The sequence below is a fragment of the Cervus elaphus genome, chromosome 33, assembly GCF_910594005.1.
Source record: "Cervus elaphus chromosome 33, mCerEla1.1, whole genome shotgun sequence".
Taxonomy (NCBI): domain Eukaryota; kingdom Metazoa; phylum Chordata; class Mammalia; order Artiodactyla; family Cervidae; genus Cervus; species Cervus elaphus.
In genome coordinates, this window is record NC_057847.1 from 3,131,016 (window position 1) to 3,151,567 (window position 20,552).

The following is a 20,552-nucleotide window of genomic DNA, read 5'->3' on the forward strand; positions in this document are numbered from 1 at the left end:
ATAAGATGGAGTACTGGAAATCATGCAAGCTGAACAGGAAAAAAAATTAAAACAAGTATAGTTCAAGAGAGTTCTGGGACAATGTCAAGAATACTAACATTTATATTATGGCGGGGGTGGGGGGGTGAGGGGGGATGGGGGTGATGGTCCCTGAAGAAGAAGGAGAAATGGGCAGAGAACTTATCTGAAGGGATAATAGCTGAAAAATTCTTTAACATGAGAAAGGAAACAGACATCTAGCTCAGAAACACAGAGTTCTAAACAAGATCAACCCAAAGAGATCCACCCCAAGATACACTGTAACTAAAATACAAAAAATTAAAGCTAAAGAGAGAATCTTAAAGTCAGTAAAGGAAAAGCAATGTTACTTTTGAAGAAATCCCCTTAAGGCTATCAGCTGGCTTTTTGTGGAAACTTTCCAGCCCAGAATGGAGTAGCATGACACACTTAAAGTGATGGAATAAAAAACACCCCTACAACCAAGAATACTCTACCCAGCAAGGCTACATTCAGATTTAAAGGAGAGATCAAAAGTTTTACAAATAAGCAAAAGCTTAAAGTGTTCAGGAGCACCAAACCAGCTTTTCAAGAATTGTTAAAGGGACTTCTTTAAATGGAAAAGGCCACAACTAGAGATAGAAAATTACAAAAGGAAAAGTCTCACTGGTAAAGATGAATATACATTAAAGGTAGTAAATCAGCCACTTATATAGTTAGTAGGAAGGTTAAAAGATAAAAATAATAAAATGGTCTATATCTACAATAAGTAATTAGTATTAGTCGTTCAGCTGTGTCCAAATCCTTGTGACCCCACGGAACATAGCTCTTCAGGCTCCTCTGATAAATGATCTATATCCACAATAAGTAATTAAGGGATATACAAAACAAAAATATAGAAAATATTAAAACATCAAAAACAAATGTTGGGGGGTAACACAGGGTTGTGAAGTGTGTTCAAACTTAAGAGATCAGCAACTTAAAATAATCATGAATATATAAAGCCTGCTATATAAAAATCTCATGGTTATCACACACCAAAACCCTATAATACACACATACACACACAGATAGAAATCCAAATATTAACACTAAAGATAGTCATCAAATCACAAGAAAAGAGAACAAAAGAAGAAATGAACGACAACCAAAAATAAATCCCAGAACAATTAACAAAATGGCAATGAGAACACACCTATCACTTATTTATTTGTTGTGCTGTGCAGCTTGCCGTATCTTAGTTCTCTGACCAGGGACTAAACCCATGCTCTGGGCAGTGAAAGCAAAACCACTCTCCAACAGGGAATTCCCTCAACAATGACTTTAAATATAAACAGACTCCAAAGGCTCCAATCTAATGACAAAGTGTGGCTGAATGGATACAAAAACAATACCCATATAGATGCTGTTCTTAAGAATCTCACTTCAGATCTAAAGATGAAACATGCAGATGGAAAGTGAGGAAATGGAAAGAGGATTTCCATACAAATGGCAATTAAAGCTGTGGTAGTAATACTTAAACAAGACAAAAGAGACCTTAAAACAAAGATTGCAAAAGGAAACAAGGACATTACATAATGATCAAAGGATTAATCCAAGAAGATACAACATCTGTAAATACACAAGAACCCAACTTAGGAGGACCTAAATACAGAAATCAAATAACAAACATGGAAAAAATGACAGTAACACAATAATAGTAGGGGACGTCTTTCCATCCATAATGGACAGATCATCTAGACAGAAATAAATTAGGAAACACTGGCCTTAAGTGATACATTAGGTCAGATGGACTTAACAGATATATGTAGGGCATTTCATCCAAAAAAAGCAGAATACACATTCTCCAGGAAAGATCACATACTAGAACACAAAATAAGACTCAGTAAATTTAAGAAGACTAAAAATCAGTTCAGGCATCTTTTCTGACCACAATGCTATGAGACTAGAAATCAACTACAATAAAAAAAAAATTGCAGAAAACCAAAAACAAAACCATGGGAAACTAAATAATATGCTACTAAAGAACCAATGGGTCACTGATGAAATCAAAGAGGAAATCAAACATATCTAGAGACAAATGAAAAAAGAATATGATTAAAAAATCTATGGGACACAGCAAATGCAGTTCTAAGAGGGATGTTTACAGCAATACAATCTTACTTCAGAAAAAAGAAAAATATCTAGTAAACAACATAACCTCACTATAGGAACTAGAAAAAGAACAAATAAAACCCAAAGTTAGTAAAAGGAAAAAAATCATAAAGATTTACGGCAAAAATAAATGAAAGAGACAAAAATATAGAAAAGATCAATGAAACTAAGTTGGTTCCTTGAAAAAATAAACAAATTTAATAATTTATCAGACTCATCAAAAAAAGAAAGAAGACCCAAGTCAATACAATCAGAAATGGAGAAGTTATAACCCATACCACAGAAATACAAAGGGTAATAAGACACTACACAAAGATGTATATGTCAATAAAATGAACAATCTAGAAGAAATGGACAAATTCCTGGGAATGTACAGTCTCCCAAAAGTGAATCAGGAAGAAATAGAAAATATGAACAGACCAATTTCCAGTAATCAAATCCAACTGGTAATCAAGAAGTTTCCAACAAACAAAAGCCCAGGACTAGATGGGTTTACAGGTGAACTCTACCAAATGTTTAAGAAGAGTCAACATCTATCCTTCTGAAACTATTTCAAAATACTACAAAGGAAGGAACAGTTTTGACATCATTCTAGGAGGCCACCATCACCCTGATACCAAAATCAGAGAAAAATATCACACAAAAAAAGAAAATTAAAGGCCAATATCACTGATGAACACAGATGTAAAAATGCTCAACAAAATATTCAAATGATACATTAAAAGGGTCATATATCATGATCAACTGGAGTTTATCCCAGGGATTAAGGATGACTCAAATCTGCAAATTGATATGATACATCACACTAATAAACTGGAAAATAAAAATTATATGGTCATTTCAACAGAAAAAAAAAGCTTTTGACAGAATTCGATATCCATTTATGATAAAAACTCGTGAAAAAAAACATGTATAGAAAGAATACACCTCAAAATAATAAAGACCACATATGATATGCCCACATCTAATATCGTATTCAAAGGTGACAGCATATTCTCTTAACATCAGACAAAAGACAAGCATGACCAATTTTGTCATTTCTATGCAACACAGTCTTAGCCACAGCAATCAGAAAAGGAAAAGAAATAAAAGGAATCCAAACTGGAAAGGAAGAAGTAAAACTGTTATTGCAGATGACATGATAATATATATATATATAAATCCTAAAGATGCCACAATAACACTATTAGAACTATTTCATGAATTCACTAAAGTTGCAGTACACAAAATTAATATACAGAAATTTGTTGCATTTCTATACCCTGACAACAAATTATGAGAAGGAAAAATTAGGAAAACTATCCCATTTACAACTGCATCAAGAATAAAATACTTAGGAATGACTCTAATTAAAAATGTGTAACAACTATACTTGGAAAAAACACACTGGTGAAAGAAACTGAAGATGACACAAAGAAATGAAAAGATCTACGGTTGTTAAGTACTGGAAGAATTCATACTGTTAAGATGACAACACTAGTCAGCAATCTACAGATTTAATGCACCTATCAAAATACCAATGGTACTTTTCACAGAACTACCACAAATAATTCTGAAATTTGTATGGAAACACAACAGATCCTAAACAGCCAAAACAATTTTGAAAACGAAAAACAAAGCTTGAGGTATCACACTCCCTTATTTCAAACTACACTATAAAGTTACAGTAACCAAAACAGCATGATACTGACACAAAAATACACACACATCAATGGAACAGAACAGAGAGCTCAGAGCTGAGCCCAAATTTGTATGGTGTATTATTCCATGACAAAGAAAACAAGAATATACAATGGGGAAAAGACAGCCTCTTCAATAAATGGTGTTGGGAAAACTGGATAACTACATGCAAAAGAATCAAGGCAGACAACTTTCTTACATTATGCACAAAAAGTAAATTAAAACTGGATTAAAAATCAAATACAAGACCTGAAACCATAAAACTCTGAAAAAGAAACAGGTAGTACATTGTTTGACAGCAGCCTTAGCAATATTTCGGGGGATGCTTCTCAGGCAAGGGAAACAAAGGGAAAAATAAACAACTGGGACAACATCAAACTTAAACACTTTTATACAACAAAGGATAATAACAAGGTGAAAGGCCATCTACTGAATGTGGGAAGATACTTACAGACAATGTACCTGAAATGGGTTTATATCCAAAATACACAAAGAACTCATAGCTCAACATAAAAAAATAAAATCAGATTAAAAAATGGGCAAAGGATCTGAATATACATTTCCCAAAGAAGACACACAAAGGGCCAGACACAGGAAAATATGCTCAACATCAGCCATCATAAGGGAAATACAAATTAAAATCACAATGAGATATTGCCTAACACTTGTCAGAATGGTCATTATGAAAAAGAAAACTAGAAGTGCTGGAAAAGATGTGAAAAAAAAAAAGAAGTCTTGTACACTGGTGGTGGGAATGAAAATTGGTACAGTCACTACGGAAAACAGTATGGAGCATCCTAAAAAAATAAAAATAGGGAGTTCCCTGGTGGATTCAGTAGTTAGGATTCTGGGCTTCTATGGCCATGGCCCAAGTTCAATCCTTAGTTGGAGAGCTAACATCTTGCAAGCCACATGGTGTGGCCAAAACAAACAAACAACCCCATAAGATCCAACAACTCCACTTCTTTTGGTATTTATGTGAAGAATACAAAAACACTAAATTGAAAGAATATATGCATCATCCCTATGCTCATCGTAGTATAATTACAACAGCCAAGACATGGAAGAAATTTAAGTGCTCACAGATAGATGAGTGGATAAAAAAGAAGTGGCACATAAATACAATGGACTATTATTCAGCCATTTAAAAGAATGAAATCTCGACTTTTTTGACAGTAGGGATGAACCTACAGAATAACATGCTTAAGTGAAATAAGTCAGAGAGACAAAGACAAAGACTGCACCATTCCACTTATACGTGGAATCTAAAAAGCAAAACAAATGAACAAAACCAAATCAAATATAAAAAAACAGCAACAAAGTCAAAGATACAGAGAATAGCAGCTAACCAAAGAGGAGAAGGATGGGGAATGAGTGAAATAGGTGAGGGACAGTAAGAGAAACAAACTTTCACTTACACAATAAATGAGTCATCACGGGGAAGAAACGAATACTAGTGGGAACAGTCAATAATATTACAATAACTGTGTATGGTGACACATGGTAACTAGAAATACCAGATCACTGTGTTGTGCATCTGGAACTAACACAGTGTTATAGCTTAACTGCACTTCAATTAATTATAACATGGGCTAATTGTTCTTTTATGCTCCCTCTTACTGACGCTATTAGTAACTGCCTTCTGTTCTTCCTCCAGTAGCATACTGGATACCTTCCAAAAAAGGGGGGCTCATCTTCTGGTGTCGTATCTTTTAAGCTTTTCATACTGACCACGGGGTTCTCCAGCCAAGAATACTGGAGTAGGTTGCCATTTCCTTGTCCCGGGGATGCTGTATTGTCAGAAGTCTTCACTGTGACCCTTCCATCTTATGTAGCCTTGCACAGCATGGCTCATAGCTTCATTGAGTTATACAAGTCACTTCAAAACAACAAGGCTGTGATTCATGAAGGGGAAGAGTGGAGGGTAAATACTAGTAGCTCCAGTAAGAGTGAAGCAGCTGGGTCAAAGTGGGAATGACACTCAGCTGTGGAGGTGTCTGGCGGTGAAATTAAAGTCTGATGCTGTAAGGAACAATACTGCATAGGACCCTGGAATGTTAGGTCCATGCATCAAGGTAAATTGGACGTGGTGAAGCAGGAGATGGCAAAATTGAGCACTGATATCTTACGAATCACTGAACTAAAACGGATGGGAACAGGGAGAATCTAATTCAGATGACCATTATATCTACTTTTGTTGTTTAGTTGCTAAGTCGTGTCAGATTCTTTGAAACCTCATGGGATGTAGCCCACCAGGCTCCTCAGTCCTTGGGATTTCCCAAGCATCAATACTGGAGTTGTTTGCCATCTTCTTCTCTGTGGGATCTTCCTGACCCAGGGATCGAACCCACATCACCTGCTTGGCAGGCAGATTATTTACCACTGAGCCACTTGGGAATCTCATTTTTATCTACTACTGTGGGCAAGATCCCTTTACAGAAATGTAGTAGCTCTAATAGTCAAGAAAGGAGTCAGAAATGCAGTACTTGGGTTCAATCTCAAAAACAACAGGATAATCTCAGCTCACTTCCAAGGCAAACCATTCAACATTGCAGTGATCCAAGCCTATGCCCCAACCACTGACGCCAAAGAAGATGAAGCTGATCAGTTCTATGAAGACCCACTGGGGCTTCCCTGGTGGCTCAGTTAGTAAAGAATCTGTCTGCAATGCAGGAGATCCCAGTTCCACCCCTGGGTCAGGAAGATGCCCTGAAAAAGGGAATGTCTATCCACTCCAGTATTCTTGCCTGGAGAATTCCAGACAGAGGAGATTGGCAGGGTACAGTCCATGGAGTAGCGAGGAGTTGGACATGACTGAGCAAATAGGACTACTACTACACTATGAGAACCTACAATACCTTCTAGAACTAACAACAAAAAAAGATCTCCTTTTCATCATAGGAGATTTGAATGCAAAAGAAGAAAGGCAAGGGATACCCAGAATAACAGGCAAGTTTGGCCTTGGAGTACAAAATGAAGCAAGGCAAAGGCTAACAGTAGAACACACTGGTCAAAGGAAATACCTTTTTCCAACAACCCAAGAGATGACTCTACACATAGACATCACCAGATGGTCAATACCAAAATCAGAATGATTATGTTCTCTGCAGCCAAAAATGGAGAAGCTCTATACAGTCAGCCAAAACAAGACCTGGAGCTAACTGTGGCTCTCATCATGAACTCCTTATTGCAAAATTCAGGCTAAAATTGAAGAAAGTAGGGAAAACCGTTCAGGTACGACCTAAATCAAATCCTTCATGATTATACAGTGGAAGTGACAAATAGACTCAAGATTAGATCTGGTAGACAGAGTGTCTGAAGGACTATACAGAGGGAGGTTTGTAACACTGTACAGAAGGCAGTGACCAAAACCATCCCAAAGAAAAAGAAATGCAAGAAGGTAAAGTGACTGAGGAGGTTTTACAAATAGCTGAAGAAAGAAGAGACATGAAAGGCAAAGGAGAAAGGGAACGATATACCCAATGGAATACAGAGTTTCAGAGAACAGCAAGGAGAGATAAGAAAGCCTTCTTTAATGAACAATGCAAAGAGACAGTGGAAAACAAAAGAATGAGAAAGACTAGTGATCTCTTAAGAAAACAGGACATATTCAAGGGAACACTTCACACAAGTATGGGCATGATAAAGGACAGAGACTGTAAGAACCTAACAGTAACAGGAGAGATTAAAAAGAGGTGGCAAGATTACACAGAATCATACAAAAAGGTCTTAAAGACTTGGATTACCACGCTGATGTGGTCACTCACTGAGAGCCAGACATCCTGGAGTGTGGAGTCAAGTGGCCCTTAGGAACATCACTATGAACAAAGCTAGTGGAGGTGATGGAACTCCAGCTGAGCTATTTATAATCCTAAAAGATAATGCTGTGAAAGTGCTGCACTCAGTATGCCAGCAAATTTAGAAAACTCAGTAGTGGACACAGGACTGGAAAAGGTCAGTTTTCATTCCAATCCCAAAGAACGGCAATGTCAAAGACTGTTCCATCTACCATACAATTGTGCTCATTTCATATGCTAGCAAGATTATGCTCAAAATCCTTCACGTAAGGCTTCAGCAGTACATGAACCAAGAACTTCCACGTGTACAAGCTGAGTTTAGAAAAGGCAGAGGAACCAGAGATCAAATTGCCAACATCTGTTGGATCATAGAAAAAGCAAGATAATTTCAGAAAAACATCTACTTCTGCTTCATTGACTACACTAAAGCCTTCAACTATGTGGATCACAACAAACTGTGGAAAATTCTTAAGGAGATGGGAGTACCAGACCACGTTACCTGTCCTCTTAAGAAACCTGTATGTGGATCAAGAAGCAACAGTTAGAACTGCACATGGAACAACAGACTGGTTCCAAAAAAAAAGGAGTACGTCAAGGCTGTATATTGTCACCCTGCTTATTTAACTTATATGCAGAGTACATCATGAGAAACGCTGGCTGGAGGAAGCACAAGCTGGAATCAAGATTGCTGGCAGAAATATCAACAACCTCAGATATGCAGATGACACCACTCTAATGGCAGAAAGTGAAGAGGAACTAAAGAGCCTTTTGATGAAGGTGAAAGAGGATAGTGAAAAAGATGTCTTGAAACTCAACATTCAGAAAACTAAGATCATGGCATCTGGTCCCATCACTTCATGGCAAATAGATGGGGGAAAAGTAGAAGCAGTTTCAGCTTTTACACTCTTGGGCTCCACAATCACCATGGATGTTGACTGCAGCCATGAAATTAAAAGATATTTACTCCTTGGAAGGAAAGCTATGACAAACCTAGACAGCGCATTAAAAAGCAGAGACATCACTTTGCTCACAAAGGTTTGTATATTCTAAGCTTGGTTTTTCCAGCAGTTACGTACGGATATGAAATACGACTAAGCAACTAAACAACAACAATGCTACCTCTTCAGAAACAGATGAAAGTAAAGAGCTGGAGCTCCATCTCTGTATTAGTCACATGTTCCTTCACAGTCTGTCTTATGAAAACCTGCACAATCCCTGCTACTCTATGGGAAGTCAGGAAATACATATACACGGAAAGAAGCAGTCCCATGTGCTGCACATTTATTACAGCTGAAGTGATCCTGGGTCTCAAAATCAGAAATAACTTTCCCACTTTCACATCCTTTGAAATGCAATGCTACAAAGAGCCAGATTTCTTAGTTCCAGTGGGTTTTTTTCCAGATATGCCGAAGTCTTTGTTTCTTCTATAATTAACAATCGGAAGTTCTCCTTTGCCAAACATTTTTTCAAGCCTAGACGATGGTAAAGTGTCATTTACTGAGTAACGCCTATGGAAACTATATGTATACCTACTTAAAATCTAAATAAAGTGCGGTTAGAGATTCACTTCTGGCATGATGGAGGCAAAATGAAGTCACACAGTCATGTCTGACTCTTTGCGACTCCATGGACTGTGTGTGGTCTGCCAGGCTCCCCTGGCCATGGGACTTCCCAGGCAAGAATACTGGAGTGGGTAGCCGTTTTCTTCTTCAGGAGACCTTCCCAATCCCTTCCCAGGGATTGAACCTGGGTCTCCCGCACTGCAGGCAGACTCTTTACTGTCTGAGCCACCAGGGAAGCCTGGAGGAAAGTTGCCTTCAATCCCCTCCCCAAAACGTAATGTTAAGTCTGGACCAATTACCAGAGACAACCATTTCAGTGCTCTTGTCAAGCACAGGCATACAAATGTAGAGTGCTTATTTGTGAAAATAACCTCAGGTAAGAACAGAATGAGTTTGATACATACATGCCTAAAGCTGTCTCCTCTCTCCCACCAGCTCTATCAAGTCGTAGTTCAGCCAGGGCTGGACACAAGTGAAAGCTGGCAGCTTTGTTGTCATTGTCTTAGCCATAGCAGGGGCAAGTGAGTGGGGGAGCCAGTGGTTGCAGGCCTGCAGCTGGGCAAGCACTGGGCCAGCAGAACAGTCGAGGGTTTATCAGGGAGCTCCTGAATGCAAGACAATAAAAGGGGGCTTGCTAATCTCCATGTCTTGGGCTGACTAGAGGCTGTGATATGCACAGCAGAGACTAGAGTAAGCCTAAGACAACCACACATTTTTGGCCAATGGAGCCAATGGAGTTTATGGGCAAAGATGAGAGATCACACAAAGTATAAGCCAGGATAGTCTTGAAAAAGACCGTAAGTAGCAATGTACTTCTCAATTCACACATAAATAAATCAGATTAACACCCAAAACTCATTGAATGTAATATATTATATATTAAAGACTGACTATATCCCCCATGACTTCCTTCATGGCTCAGCCAGTAAGAAGTCTGCCTGTAATGCAGGAGACCCAGGTTCGATCCCTGGGTTGGGAAGATCCCCTGGAGAAGGAAATGGCAACCTACTCCAGTATCCTTGCCTGGAAAATCCCATGGACAGAAGAGCCTGACAGGCTACAGTTCATGGGGTCTCAAAGAGTCGGACATGACTGAGCAACTTCACTTCAAACTTCTTCAATATCCCCCTCAATTTATATGCTGAAACTCTAACTCCTAACGCGATGGTACTTGGAGAAGGGGCCTTTGGGAGGTAATCAGCTCCTGAGGGTGGAGCACTGGTCCAATGGGATAAGACCAGAGAGCTCCTTCTCTTCACTTGAGGACACAGAGAAGGCAGCCACTTATAAACTGGGAACAGTCCTCACCAGCAATCCCGAATTGGCCAACACCTTGCTCTTAATTTCCAGTCTCCAAAAGTGTAAGGAAATAAATTTTGTTTTTAAGTCACTGAAAGATCAGTGTGTGGTAATTCTGTTATGGTAGTCTGAGCTTATTAAGGCATGTGAATAGAATTCAAGGCAAAAAACATAGGAATATCTCAAAGACATAGAAAAAGATTTGACAATTCACACACACACAAAAAAACCTTGTGGTCGATTAGGAATAAAAAGGAATATCCTCTTTCTGATAAAGCACACCCATGAAAAATCTGAAACTAAAGCTTTTCCTTTAAAGTGGGAACAAGGCAAATATGTGGACTTTTGTCTTCTGGGCAGCACTGTATTGGACCAACTGCAATAAGACAAAAAAAAAAATCTCCCACTGGAATGGAAGAAGTCAAACTGTCTTTATTCAGAGACGACACAATCCTATGTGTAGAAAATACTAAGGAATTCAGAAGAAAATTACTAGAATAAATGAGTTTAGAAAGGCTAGGTGTAATAATAATAAGCAAACTGCAAATGAATTTAAGAAGAAAAGTTCCGTTCATGATAGCACCAAATAGAATAAAATATTTAGAAATACATGTAAAAGAAATGCAAGATTTGTATGTGAAAAAATAAAACTGATGAAAAACGTTTTAAATGATCTAAGTAAATGAACAGTCCATATTCACAGATTAACAGATATAATATTGGTAAGATTGTGTATTAGTTTCCTAAGGCTTCCTTAACAAAATATTACAAATCATGTGGCTTAAAACAAAAGAGATTTTACTCTCTCTCAGTTCTGGAGGCTATAAGTCTTAGACAAGGTGCTGGCAGTCCATGCTCCCTATGAAGGTTCAAGGGAAGATTTCTTCCTTGACTCTTCCTAGCTTCTCATGGTTGCTGGCAATCTTTGGCCTTCCTTGACTTGTAGCCTCATTGTTCCAATCTCTGCCTCTTCCATTGCATAGTGTAACAAACACCATGTGCGTCTCTGTGTTAAAATTTCTATTTTCTTATGAGGATACCAATCACTGAATTAATCCAGTTTGACTTCATTTCAACTTGCTGACATTGTCAAAGACCATACAGTAAGATATCAGGGGCTAAGACTTGAACACATCTTTCTGGGGGACACAATTCAACCTAACAAATGACAATACTTTCCAAATTGATCTGTGGATTCAGTGCAATCCCTGCCAAAATCCACCTGGCTTTTGCAGAAATTTAGCTGACCCTACAATGTGTATGGAAATTCAAAGGCTCTAACATAGACAAAACAATTTTGAAAAAGAAAAAAAATTGGAGGACTCTTATCACCCAATTCCAAAGCTTAAAGGCTTTGGAGTAACATACAGTAACAAAGACAGTATGGTATTTGTGTAAGGATAGGTATACAGATTAATGAAACGATTGAGAACTTGTAAATCCTTACACACACGGTCAATTTGTGTGTCAAAATTGCGTGTCAATTTTGACAAAGTTGCCAAGACAATTCAAAAGGAAAAGAATAGTTTTTTCAACAAATGGTAATAGGATGGATAAATATATTCAGGCAAAAACCAAAAAACTGTAAATCCTATCCTCACAACATATGCAACAATTTACTCAAAATGGATCATGAATCTAAATGCAAGTGCTAAAACTACTAGAAGAAAACATCAAAGAAAAGTCTTTATGTCTTTGGGTTAGGCGAAGATATGACATCAAAAGCATGATAAGTAAAATAGACTTCACTAAAATTAAAAACTTTTGAGTTTCAAAAAAACCACCCATAAAATAAAAGACAAGGTAGGGCCTAGAAGAAAATATTTGTACATCATTTTCCTGATGAAGACCTTGCATGAGAACTACACAAACAACTCTGACAATTTAATAAGGCAAGCAATCCAATTTTAAAATGGTTAAAAGAACTGAATCAACATCACAGAGGCATATAAATGACATGTGAAAAAATCCTTAGATCAGTAGTTGTCTGGGGTTGGGGTGCAGGCATCGATTGCAAAAAAAAAAAAAAAAACCAAACTGACTTAAGAAGAACTTTTGGAATGATGGAAATGTTTTAAAACTGAACTGTGGTTACATAACTGTTTATTTACCAAAAATAAATTCCTCCATTCAGAATGGAAGAATTCTAAGGTAAACTGTATATCAGTAAAGCTGAAAAAAAATACGAAGCTATTGTTCCACTCCAACATACATGTCAGAAATGCCACAGCAAAGGAGAAAAGGGCAATCAACTCTGCCTGTGAAAGTGGGGCAGGAGCCAAGGACAGAGATGAATAGCAAGGCCAAAAAGAATAGACACATTATTCCCACAGTATCTATTGTCTACTCTCTTCTAGGTGCTGAGAACAAATCAGAAGCAAAGCCCCACACCTGTAAAACTATTGAGGAGATAGGAAATAAACAATAACAAACACAATAAAAAGTTAAATATATAGAATCTATAGACAGTATTTGAATTTTGATAATCAATGATGAGATTCCTCAGGCAGAAGGGGAAAGTCAGGTACAGGACACAGGATGTGCCACAGAAGAATGAGGGAATATGGTTCCACTGTATTCAGTGAGCCCTAAGGTCGGGGTGTACAGAAAAATAATCAGAGATGGCCAATGAAAAGTTCAAAATAGGAATCAGAAGTGACACTCAGCTTTTCATTTAATTTTCTGCACCACTTTGGTATTTTCACTGGTACAGACGAAACAGATCTGCCTGGCAAAAAAATGACAGAACCAGCAGGTACTGATGGTCTCATGGGGCTAACGGAACAGGACTTGGCATGTAGTAAATGCACTAAAAACACTTGCCACTATGTTTACTCTTCATTTATGGTGTCACAGTGCCTAGGCTATATGCTTCACTTAGTTTATTTAACTTAAATGCAGAGTACATCATGGGAAATGCTGGGCTAGATGAATCACAAGCTGGAATCAAGGCTGTCAGGAGAAATATCAACAACCTCAGATATACAGATGATACCATTCTAATAGCAGAAAGTGAAGAGGAACTAAAGAGCCTTTTAATGAGGGTGAAAGACCAGAGTGAAAACAGCTAGCTTGAAACACAACATTCAAAAAACACTGAGATCATGGCATCTGGTCCCAACATTATGGCAAACAGAAGGGAAAAAAGTGGAAACAATGACAGATTTTCTTTTCTTGGGCTCCAAAATCACTGTGGATGGTAACTGCAGCCATGAAATTAAAAGATGCTTGCTCCTCGGAAGAAAAGCTATGACCAAACTAGACAGCATATTAAAAAGCAGAGACATTACTTTGCCAACAAAGATCCATACAGTCAAAGATATGGTTTTTCCAGTAGTTATGTACTGATGTTAGAACTGGACCATAAAGAAGGCTGAACATCAAAGAACTGATGCTTTTGAACTGTGGTATTGGAGAAGACTCTTGAGAGTCCCCTGGACTGCAAGGAGATCAAACCAGTCAATCCTAGAGGAAATCAATCCTGAATATTCATTGGAAGGACTTACGCTGAACCTGAAGTTCCAATACTTTGGCCACATGCGAACAGCCGACTCATTGGAAAAGACCCTGATGCTGGGAAAGATTGAAGGCAGGAGAAGGGGATGACAGAGGACGAGATGGCTGGATGGCATTACTGACTCAATGGACATGAGTTTGAGTAAACTCCAGCAGAAGGTGAAGGACAGGGAAGCCTGGCGTGCTGCAGTCCATGAGGTTGCAAAGAGTGAGACATGACTTAGGGACTGAACAACAAGAAGTGCCTAAATTATTAAGCTCTACAGTCCACCCAGAAAGCTACACAATGTGAATCAAGAAGAGACGTAAAAAAAGATGTGTCTCCTTTTTTAAGATGGTCCTTGCAGGAACAATACACGGAAGTGTTTTACTAATCCTTAGGGCATGGATTCACAGCACTGCAGTTCTCTCTCTTCCAGAAATACCTTTATAGCCCTTCCTAAAATTGATGGACAGTTTATTTATTTATTTATTTATTTATTTTTGATGGACAGTTTTAAAAATTATCTAAGGCTCTTTCTTAGGTCACCAACTCAGTGTAAACAAAGGGAAAGCCTATCAGTAACAGACTACTCCCCAACGACTGTGAAGACTGACTTAATATATGTAGGCACAAAGAGTTAATTTGGGAGGACTGGGTTGTCCAAACCCTGCACATCTCAAAGATCTTCAGGACTGGCACTTGACTGGCTCCTGAGATATCCTCTGAGCCCTTGGAATACCCTGCTAGTACAGTGGATTTGTATGCCAGTCTTTGGGCCACACTATATCAGTCTGACCAGACAGTTTATGCTAACAATGTGACTTATGGTGAATAATTTTGCAGGCCTGAAGTCCTTGGTTTGACCTCTGGGGGTGCTGGAGATTGAGTAGCTAAGCATATTCATGTGACTGACCCCCAAGAAAACCCTGAACATCAAGACTCAGGGGAGTTTCCCTGGTTTGCAACATTTTGTCATTGAAAAAATTAAGTGCATCCCTATGCAACTTCACTGGGAAGGGACATCTGGAAGCTTGTGCCTGGTTTCTCCTGGACTTTGCCCCATTCCTTTCCCCTTTGATCATTTAAAATCTGTATTCTTTCACTACAATAAGCCATACAATAAGGATAGCAGTTTTCTTTCTGGAGTTCCGTGAATTCTAGTGAATCACTGAGCCTAAGGGGTGGTCTTAGGGACACATGACTGAATATAAAAGAGCTTAGAACAGCACCTGGCATCTAGTGAGCAATATACCAATAATTATATTGCAAAGTGCTGAGAAGTCATTGAAAAGTTTTAAGAAAGCTAGAAATACTATTATTTCTTCCAATCTCTGATCTCAATTTCCACAGTAGGTTGGGGCCAACATGATTAAACAAGAATATACTTCTTTAATCACAAGCCTGAGACACAGTGGATTTTATGTCAATTTCCATGAGATGGTGATTCTACTTGGTGGACAACTGTAAAACAGAATGAATGTCTAAATGTTATTAGATATTGGCTGACAATAATCAGATTAGAAACAGTAAAATACAGCAGAGATTTCACAATATAGCATACCTTGAGTTCCTTTATGCTTGGAAGTGATGCATTTAGAAATTCTTCAGTTAATCTCTTCCAACTAGCAGCTTTGCTGAGATCGGAATGAATGATGAATTTTTCGTAGATCCTAGAATGTTAAAAAAAAAATCAACTAGTAACTCTAAAGCTATACTAATAAAAAAGTCTGTAAGGAAATACATAGATATCTGAACATGCACACATATATATACATATAAACTGACTTACCCTTCTATTGTCTTTTCTACTTTGTGGCTATTGACGTCTAAGAAACGATGAAATCTAAAAGAGAAAATGTGATTCTTATATCAATTGTGTCATAAAGCTAAGTAGATTAGTCTCACAGTCCAACACATTCCCCCTCAAACACCCTATACTCAGGTATGTTTCCAGTGAGAGCACCTCTCTCCCTGTATCACCTCTGCCATCCATGCAAACAAGTGAATCTGAGACTGCTCAAGCGTCCTTTCCTTATGACACAGACTCCCTTGAGTTTCCCAACTGTCCCCTGGTCCTCTGTCTCTCCATAACGCCCTGTGTGTGAGTTCAGCATGGCACATCCCTGTTAGCAGCGTTTCTTAATCTTTTTATGCCATTGCGAAGGCCCATGAATCCTAGGGATCCTGTCTCAGGATCAAATGAAACAGAAAGGAAGCCAAGCATACTGAAATAGTTTTTAAATATTATTTGAAGTCTGTGATATAGTGAGACATATTTCTTTGTTAAAACATTAAATAACAAGATCTAGAAGTGGGTTCATAACTACATAACAGTAAAGAAGATTTATTAGAAATACCTGCAGTAACTACATTATGACAGTGAAATATGTGATTTCTACTGGTGACACAGTCATACATAAGTTATTACTTCTTGTTGCTTTCACTCATAATTGAAGGAAATGCTACTTTTTACCTAGAGGTTAATGTAATTTTCTTCTTGTCCAAATCTGTACTATCTGAATTCTACTGTTAATATATTCAGACCCTCAGGTTAAGAAGTCCTATTCTACATCATATGTAATAATTTCTGTCTGTCTTATTTAAGAGTAGAAGCTGTATTGCACCCGTCTGTGAATTTCTAAGGCCTAGAATGTGGTCTCAATTTTTTAAAATATAAATATGAATTGTTCATTTTTCTGATGGATTAAAGCATCACAAAATTACAGTGTAGCTCACTCAACTCTTGTTTTCCATCTTTTAGTGGAAGCCACACAACCTGTACTTAAAAGAAGTAAATTACACTACTAAATAAAATATCTAATTCTAACCTAGCAAATGGCTGAGTGGAATACTATTTTACCTATAAATTTAGTTTCTCAATGTGTAAAAAGAGTTAGTAACTGCTAATGTCTCTCCTAACTCTAAAATGATGTCCGCTTACCTACTGTCATTTAGATATACTAATAGAAAAAATTATTTGGGATAGGACATTTACGTTTCTCTTAATATGACCTATTCTCTGAACATGACCTATTCTCTGAATATCATCTATTAAGGAATTGTTATATTTGTTACACTTAAGAATTGAGTATTTTATTTCAAAAACGGGGCCATTTATACTCATCTATTCTTATTATAAACCATGTGGGCACTTTACCTATGATCATTAAGGTTGATAAAAAGATTACCGATTTTGAAAAACTGTTTACCATTCAAGAAGACTTCTACTGACATTAAACAGGCAGAAGATTAACAATGACTACCATTCTTCTAATAATAATTTTATTACAGATAATGATCATAACTGATTTACATGTCCCATAAGAAAAATGATAGCTCTGATTTCACCTAAGTACCTAATCTGAGTAAATCTTTAAAAATTAATTAAGTAAAAAACCGTATTAAAAGTTGCATTAGATGGCCTCGAATACTCTATGCCAAGAACTGTTTTAGGTGCTGGCATAAAAAACGAACAAAACAAACGAAGATCCCTACTCTGGTGGAGCTTGTATTCTGCCTGATGGTGGGGGTGGAGACAAACAGTAACAACAAATAAGTTATTCAATGTGTTATGCTTCGCGTTTTGGAGAAGAGCAGGGTAAGAGAAATACGGAGTGGTCCGAGCAGAAAAGGAGTCAGTGAGAATAGGGTGTGACCATTATTTTGCTCTAAAATTTTAATCATCAACCACTCAAAAAATTGTTTGATGGGCAGGGGCCCGAGCTAAGCGCAGTGGGCAGAGCAGGGAACCGGATCGACAGAACTCTTCACTAGGAGAAAGATCGGAGGACGACCCTCAGCAACCCACAACCCATTGTTTGAGCTAAGCCTGGCGTGCCGCAGTCCACGGAGTAGCAAAGAGTCGAACACGACTGAGCGACTGAACTGAACTGATCACCGTCTCGGGCACCCAGCAGGCACGAAGGCGTTAAGCTGCTGGAGCGGCAAAGAGCGCGGGGACTCTGCCGGTCGTGCAACACAACTCGCCAGACCCCTTCCCTTCCCCGGCTGCGATGCCGCGTCCACACCTGAAGTTGGACCAGGCGAAGTGCAACGCGAGCTGGAAGTTGGGGTCCGCTTCGTCCTGGACGCCCGCCACAAGGCGAACGAGCTCGCGCACGTCGCGCTCTTGTCGTCTATCCAGCCGACTCCAGGACTGCGGCAGGGACGCCATACCTCCCGCGCTCCCGCCGTTCTTCGCGAGGTCGCGCCAGCTCTCGCGCGACTTCGAGCTGCCGCCGCGTTGCGCGTCGCCCTCGCGAGAGTTCGCGCTGCAGTCAAGTTGAGCTTTAGGTCTGGTTCTCGTCGGTGGCAGGGTTGTGTGTGTGTTCTCCAGTCTCATCTGATTAAATTTAGGAATATCATCAAAGGAGAAGCAGTTGTTATTAATTTTATTGATAATAGCCTCTGACTGACTTTGGTTGATGGCCTAACGTCTGATGTTTCGAGAGCAGGCACTTCTCGTTCGATGTACCGGTTTGCGCAGTTTTTTTCGTACCACGATTCGTCAGTTGCCCGTCATTCGGTTTCTCTTAGAGGTGATATCCAGCGATCTTTGGGTTCCGCTCTGCCTGCATGGGCCACACTACGTGGCTCACACTACAGCAGGTGTAAAGAAAGCGCACGCAGGCCGAGCGCCTTGCCTCCTGCTCCCCCCAGTGACTCCCAGTGGGCCAAGGAGGACTTAGTCAGCAACACTGCCTGAAAGTGGAGTAGTGCTTTTGTTGCTGTTCGTAATTAAAACTGTACTTTTAAACTGTTTATGTAAAGGATTGCTCATCACCATTTCAAGACTTGTTGCATAAAACGTTTAACTTTTTTTTTCTTTTAGGGATCTACTAGGTTTTCATGCGGTTTGTTACATTGCATTCCTCTAGCTGTTCGGACTGTCATAACAAAATACCATAGACTGGGTGGTTTGTAAACAACATAAATATTTCTCATAGTTCTGCAGGCATCAGTTTGATATCCACGTGCCAGCATGATTGGGTGAGGGCCCTCTTCGTGGAATCAGACTTCTGGTTGTGTTTTCACTGGGTGAAAGGGGCAAGGGAACTTGCTGGGGTCTCTTTTATAAGGGCACTAACTCCATTCTCAAGACCTCCACCATCCTTTTATAATCACCTTTCAAATACCAGCATGTTGGGCACTAAGATTTCAAATTATTAATTTTGAGGGTGCACAAACACCCAGAGTATAGCAACTACCTAAAACATAGACTGCACACAACTGAACAAATCCCGTAAGAAGGGGGAAATCATAGGAGTAGAAATGATTCTGTGAAAGGAAATTTATACCTTCTCCCTGGGGCAGTCTTTTCTACTCCAGTCTCAACTATCATCTGTGTGTTTATAACTCTCAGATTTGTGTATGCAACCCACATTTTTCTTAGCACTCCAAGTCTAAAATTGCTTATTGTACATTTCCAGAAATAAACATATACACTTAACATGTGTCTCTCCTGACTCCCTAACCAGCCAGTTGGTCTTGACCTCTGGAGGGAGATCTAGAAACTTTCCATAGGGTGCTCCCAATGACTTAGACCCAGTAGGGACTGAGCTACTCTCACACACCTCCCTGGTTGGCATAGGCCAATGTTCCCTTTCAAGAAAAGAAGTTGGAGCCTCATTCAGAATACCACTGGGCCTCTAAGGCTGGGGACATGGAAATACTTTTGGAAAGAATATGCAAAGAAAGAACAGCAAACAGGTTGGGTGCACTACCACACGTCCTTTGCTGGTCTAGGCCAATGCAGTCCTCCAGAATGGCCTCTAGATAAACTTTCTGAAAGTGTATGCAAAGACCCTGCTTATTTAACTTACATGCAGAGTACATCATGCAAAATGTCAGGGTGCATGAAGCACAAGCTGGAATAAAGATTGCTGGGAGATATATCAGTAACCTCAGATATGCAGATGACACCATCCTTATGGCAGAAAGCAAAGAAGAACTAAAGAGCCTCTTGATGAAAGTGAAAGAGGAGAGTGAAAAAGCTGGCTTAAAACTCAAAACTCAACATTCAAAAAAACAAAGATCATGGCATCTGGTCCCATCACTTCATGGCAAATTGATGGGGAAACAATGGAAACAGTGACAGACTTTATTTTCTTGGACTCTAAAATCACTGCAGATGGTGACTGCAGCCATGAAATTAAAAGGTGGTTACTCCTTGTAAGAAAAACCTAGATAGCATATTAAAAAGCAGAGACATTACTTTGCCAATAAATATCCGTCTAGTCAAAACTATGGTTTTTCCAGTAGTCATGTACGAATGTGAGAGTTGGACTATAAAGAAAGCAGAAAAAAAAAAAAAAAAGAAGAGCACCAAAGAATTGAGGCTTTTGAACTGTGATGTTGGAGAAGACTCTTGAGAGTCCCTTGGACTGCAAGGAGATCCAACCAGCCCATCCTAAAGGAAATCAGTCCTGGGTGTTCATTGGAAGGACTGATGCTGAAGCTGAAACTCCAATAGTTTTGCGACCTGGTTCAAAGAACTTACTCATTGGAAAAGACCCTGATGCTGGGAAAGATTGAAGGCGGGAGGAGAAGGGGACAACAGAAGAT

The 20,552-nt window shown here is 39.0% G+C and overlaps 1 protein-coding gene across 2 annotated transcripts in view; it reads right to left on the reverse strand.

The window, feature by feature from the left end:
• Positions 1-18,224, reverse strand: part of TUBGCP5 (tubulin gamma complex associated protein 5) — a 54,700-nt gene extending 36,476 nt beyond the window's left edge. The window contains exons 1-3 of one of the 2 annotated variants that reach the window (XM_043894396.1): positions 18,017-18,207; positions 15,778-15,831; positions 15,550-15,658 (exon numbers count right to left, since the gene is read on the reverse strand). In XM_043894396.1, the coding sequence (XP_043750331.1) occupies positions 15,550-15,658; positions 15,778-15,831; positions 18,017-18,162 (309 nt within the window). In that variant the 5' untranslated portion in view covers positions 18,163-18,207. Of the gene's footprint in view, positions 1-15,549; positions 15,659-15,777; positions 15,832-18,016 lie in introns of both variants that reach the window. The other variant, XM_043894395.1, reaches the window with a different exon arrangement.
• Between the last annotated feature and the right edge of the window lie 2,328 nt (positions 18,225-20,552).